Source organism: Somniosus microcephalus, chromosome 27 (assembly GCF_052327205.1).
Source record: "Somniosus microcephalus isolate GS21.2 chromosome 27, FLI_Smic_1.0, whole genome shotgun sequence".
Lineage (NCBI taxonomy): Eukaryota > Metazoa > Chordata > Chondrichthyes > Squaliformes > Somniosidae > Somniosus > Somniosus microcephalus.
In genome coordinates, this window is record NC_141013.1 from 41,269,909 (window position 1) to 41,275,562 (window position 5,654).

At 53.3% G+C, this 5,654-nt stretch overlaps 1 protein-coding gene across 1 annotated transcript; it reads right to left on the reverse strand.

Moving 5' to 3' along the window:
• Positions 1-1,242: 1,242 nt before the first annotated feature.
• Positions 1,243-4,553, reverse strand: tlnrd1 (talin rod domain containing 1). The gene has a single exon (XM_085968876.1). It carries the CDS (start codon positions 3,203-3,205, stop codon positions 2,150-2,152), a length of 1,056 nt encoding a protein of 351 aa, XP_085825002.1. The 5' UTR covers positions 3,206-4,553; the 3' UTR covers positions 1,243-2,149.
• Positions 4,554-5,654: the final 1,101 nt, after the last annotated feature.

The window sequence follows — 5,654 nt, forward strand, 5'->3', positions numbered from 1 at the left end:
TTCAAAAATCTGGAAATAAAAAGCTGGCATCAGTAAAATTGACCATGAAGCTGTCGGATTGTCGTGAAAACCCAAGCGGGTCACTAATGTCCTTTAGGGAAGGAAACCTGCCGTCCTTACCCGGTCTGGCCTGTGTGTGACTCACCACACCAACGGGTGGTTGACTCTTCACTGCCCTCTGACGTGGCCCAGCAAGCCACTCATAGAAACATAGAAGATCGGAGCAGGAGTAGGCCATTCAGCCCCTCGAGCCTGCTCCGCCATTCAATGCGATCATGGCTGATCATCCAAATTCAGTACCCTGTCCCTGCTTTCTCCCCATATCCCTTTAGCCTTAAGAAATATATCCAACTCCTTCTTGAATATATTTAATGATTGGCCTCGACTGCCTTCTGTGGCAGAGAATTCCACAGGTTCACCACTCTCTGGGTGAAGAAATTCCTCCTCATCTCTGTCCTAAATGGCTTACCCCTTATCCTTAGACTGTGACCCCTGGTTCTGGACTCCCCAACCATCAGGAACATCCTTCCTGCATCTAGTCTGTCCAGTCCTGTCAGTTGCATCAGTACTGCTACACTGCACCGATTCAAAAAGGCCCACCTGCTCAGGGCAACGAGGGATGACCAATAAATGCCGGCCTTGCCAGTGACGTCCACATCCCGAGAATTAATTTGAAAAAGTGTCCTGAAGGAAAACTAGTTTCAACTCCCTCGATGCCTCAGGCAGCATAGAGAGAGAGCAGAGGTTCCAGTCTGTGTGACTACCGGAGCTACACTCACAGTGGACACTGAGGCAATGTACCAGGGGCAGCTACCAACCGTGGGATCAAACCCCAACAAGGAATACATGATTGCAGGAAAAGGAGGTCAATTAGCAACAAAAAAGGCAATGTTCAGTTTACATAAACACATCGTGATCTTTTCTCCCCAGCACTACAGTCACTGGTGTTTCTGCATTAACAAAGGCAGACTGGATGGTGGAGGATACGGCAGCATTTCAGATACAAGCTCTAAACTGCGCTGCTAATAGATCAGAAGGGCAGGTTTTGTTATAGATCACATTTATACATTATCTGGAATTACAACACACTGTTATAGGCTCAGTTCGGCATCCACAACAGCAGCACCCATACATAAGTCACTTGTCTTTGCAGATATTTACTTCACAGTACGTTCTCGGATATGTAACGGGACTATACATTAGAACAAAAACCCTACTAAACACATTTAACAAAAAAAGGTCTCATGAGAAACATAACATTTTAATGTTGAAATAAATACTCCAGTACATGCAAGAAAACTTGACATAGACTTCCACGTCTGGCAAATAGTGTAAAACTGGAAAAAAAAATCACTCACAGCAGCTTTATCCCAACTGTTAGAACCGAGGTGTGAAAAGATCACGATCACAACTGCACACTCCCTTGCACGAACACCAGACTCACTTTTCTCTCTCTCTCGCTCACCATTTGATTCCACAGATCACACATACTTGGCGGAGCTACATTCCATCCCGCTGTCACTGTGTGTGTGCGCGCGCTCACTGTTAATTTGAGGTAAAAACCCTTTCTAAACCGCAATGAGTTGATTCGATTTATAATTCTTAATAATCTTTGTGATGATGATGATGATGATGGTGGTGGGATATCCGGAAGACACTTTTAGACTTTGAACCGCACCCAGCACGATCAAGCCTTTATTTTGTTACCGTTTGAAACTGTTTCATTGTTTAAAACTCCTAGGTTTAGGAAAGAAAAGGAGGGGGAAAAAATCCATCTTCTCTGGGTTAGTGGGACCAACTCTCTCTCCAAAGAGCTAGCACAGGCAGGATGGGCCGAAGGGCCAGCTGTCTTCTGTCTCTCTCTCACTCACACACACACCAGGTTATAATCCAACAGCTTTATTTGAAATCACAAGCTTTCGGAGCGCTGCTCCTTCGTCAGGTGAACTCCGAAAGCTTGTGATTTCAAATAAAGCTGTTGGACTATAACCTGGTGTTGTGTGACTTCTCACCTGTCCACCCCAGTCCAACACCGGCATCTCCACATCATCACACACACACACACACACACACACACACAGGGTGCCCGAGGATTCTTTGGTATTAAGAGGGAAACAATGTTTTTGTTTGTTGTTGGTGGCCCGGGGCTTCACTCGGGAGGGTGGGAGTTGAGCGGCGGCAGGGTGCGGGGTGAGCAGCGTTCCCGCAGCGCCTGGGACAGCAGGCTGCAGCCGTCCGCCACGGCCAGCGCCGAGCTGTGCAGCCGCTGCCGGTAGCCGGGCAGCTTGCTGGCGTCGGGGGGCAGCGCGATGTCACGGAGGCACTGGGTGAGCAGCACGCAGGCCGACACCACGCTCATGGCGCCGCCCAGCACGGCCGTCTGCACGGCCCGGCCCTCGGGGCTGAGCGCGGCCGGCCGGCCCAGGAACTGCGGCTCGGTGGCGAAGCCCACCAGCGCTTGCACCGACTGCAGCAACGGGCCGCCGAACAACACGCAGCGGGCCCGGGCCGCCTCGCCCGGCCTCGCCTTCAGCTCCCGCACGCAGGCCAGCAGCGCCGTGGCGCTGGCGCTCATGCACTTGACGCCCAGCTTGAACTGCTGGCGGGCGAAGCGGTCGCCGCTGCGGGCCGAGGCCAGGGCGCAGGCCTCGGTCAGGCTGCGCAGGCCGCCGCCGATGGCCCGCGACAGCTGCAGCAAGAGCGGCGGGCTGAGCTCCGACACCGGCGCCGTCCGCAGCACGCCGCAGCTCTGCTCCACCTCGTGGCGGGCCCGGCTGACCCGGTAGCGGTCCACCAGGCCGGCCGCCGCCGCCCGCCAGCCCGGGGACTGGGCGGCCGCCAGGTAGGCGGCCTGGGCCGAGCACTCGACCAGCGCCACCACCAGCTCGCACAGCTCGGCCAGGCTGTCGCCCACCTCGGCGTAGCGGCCCATGTTGAGCTGGCTCTGCACGTCGTGGGTGAGGATGGAGAGCCCCTTGGTGCGGGCGATCACCGTGTCCCGGCTCCGCTCGAAGGAGTCGCCCGAGGCGGCCGGCAGGCTGTCGCTCTGCACCGGCCGGCTGTCGCTGGACAGCAGCAGCAACTCGGCCACCAGTTGCATCTTACTCTTGCACATGTCGCACACGAACACCAGTCTCCGCCGCTGCTGGGAGCCGGAGCCGCCGCCACCGCTGCTTGTCGACTTGGCCGAGCCGCTACTAGCCATAGCGCCGGGCGGCCCCTGGCATGCCGCTTCTGAGCCCAGCGCAGTTCCGATTGAGCCCAGGATCTCTCTCTGCGCGCATCATCGTTCCATCAACGGGGCAAAGAAACAATGATAAACCAAAAGAAGCGAAAATTTTAAAAAAGAAGCCTTTTTTCTTCTTCTTCTTCTTCTTCTCCCCCCACACAAGGAGGGGTGGGTGCAGCCTCAGTCCCCCACTCCTGTCGATGCTTTGCAAACACAAGAAGGTCCGTCGCGCGCGCACACACACACACTTTAATCCCTTTGGCCGGCACAGCCCGCGGTGCATGTCCTCTCTCTGGGAGCCCACCGCCTCCTGGCTCTGTCCATGATGGTGCTCTGTCGCTGGAAGCTTTTTTATTTCTTGTAGAGAATCCTCTTCACTTTGCCTCTTTTGCTTCTCCAAATTCAGGGTGGGGGAGATGAACAGAAATCCTCTTCACTTCTTGGTGGACTTGTTTCAATGATGTAGATTTCGGGGAGAATTAACAGAAACTCTCCCCCACACACACACACACAAAACCTTTTCACTTTTCCTTTCTCTCTCGTTGCAATTCTATTCTCTTCTGACGATTCAGATTTTGAGAGATGGAAAGGGGGGGTTCTGCTTAAAAATAACCCACAAGTTAGTGTCAGTTGCAGAATTTAAAACCCAACCGGCAGCAGCTCCAGTTGCAGTGGGTTTTGTTTTGTTGGAATGCCAAAGTCAGTTCGGAGCCCGCATCTCCTATCAGGAAGCACAGGGAGGGTGTGGCTGCACTCGGACTGGCCGCTGGTAAAACAGCGAAAGGAACTAACAGTAGTTTGAGAGGGGAGGGAGGGACAAGGTTTGCAACTTCACAGCCGCTCGCAGCCAGCCACACAGTCAAAGCGCTCCGACCGGCCAGGGCGCGCCCATCGGAAGAATCTGGTGCACCGGCCGCCCTCTGCTCTCCGCAAGCAGGGGTTGGGGTGGATGGGTGGGGAAGCAAATAGCTCTTGTCGCTCTCTCTCTCTCCGCTCAGTGCTCCCTCGGCGTTAGCGCGCCCTGCTCTGCGAATCCATCATCCCTTCCTGAGGCCCCGACGTGGGCGCATTCGGCTACCGGTCCGGGGGACGAAGTTAAACCGCTGCCCCGATCGGCCTATGCTGATCCATTGGGAACGATTCCCGCCGCTCAAAAAAGTTTGCTTTCTTTTCCCCCTCCTTTTCCCCAGCCGCCCCCCTGATGGAGAATGAAGGCTGGAAGTTGCTGCGATCCCGCGCCGCCCTGCATGGAATGGAACGTCAGTTACCGAAATTGACACAGGCAAACACTGTGACGCCGCGACCGGCCAATCAGCGGCCGGCCAGCCGGCCAAGACGTTCCAAATGGAATCCCGATACTCGAGCGGCGGCCAATGGCAGGCGAGCGGAGGGGTGGGATTTCCGTGCAGAAAGTGACACTGGGCTTGGGGCGCGCTCGCTGTGTGTGTGAGAGAGGCTGGGGAAGGGCGCTCATTCATTGCTGCCACTTTCAAACGCTGCCTGCTCCTGATCGCGGGCTCTGGTGCCGAGGCAATCAACAGGGGCTTGGCTGGCACCGACACAATCGAAAGCCCGGTTAGCGAACCCTGTGAGATCAGCTCTGTGCGACACCGAGATTTTAAATTAATTCGTTTAGGTTGCAAAACTCGGGGTTTTTTTTTTGCATTCTAATTTTAAAGGCGCCTTGTAATGCCGGTTAAGATAAAAAGAAATACGCGGGAATGCTGGAAATCTACTTATTCTGATGGTGAAACAAAATTGGAAGCCACTTAATTAGGTATGAAAACAAACAGCAGTCCCAAAGAAGCAAAACTTCTTTCCACACATGCTCCTACACTGTGTTTCCAGCACTTTCTGTTTTTGCGATTTTTAGCATTTTCAGTTTTTTTTAAATTTGTGTGTGTAATTGTCTGATTGGTGAGAATATTGCAGTGTGTCATTGATCATGTGACAATATTCACCTCCCCGCACCCCAAACAACACAGGGCAAAACTTACCAGAGCAAAGCGTGTTCTAGCAATTTTCCAAGGCTGGAAAAGTATTGATAAAACAACATTGTACTTTTCTTACTATGTTTCAGGTTTGAGGTTACACCAAGACCCTATCTATCTGTTCAGGTGCCATGACACTCTTCAAACAAGAACAGGATGTCCTGGTCAACCAAGGTGTCTGCCGTGGCTCAGTGGAAAACATGCACGATTCTGAATCAGAAGGTTGTGGGATAAAGCCCAATCCAATGACTTGAGCACATAATCGAGGCTGACACTTCAGTGCAGTACTGAGGGAGTGGCAGGTTAAACCGAGGCCCCATCTGCCCTCGGGTGAATGTTAAAGATCCCATGACAATTTAAAGAAGAGCAGGGGGGTTCCCTCTGGTGTCTTGGCCATTTATATATCCCTCAACCAACACTGGAAAAGCAGATTA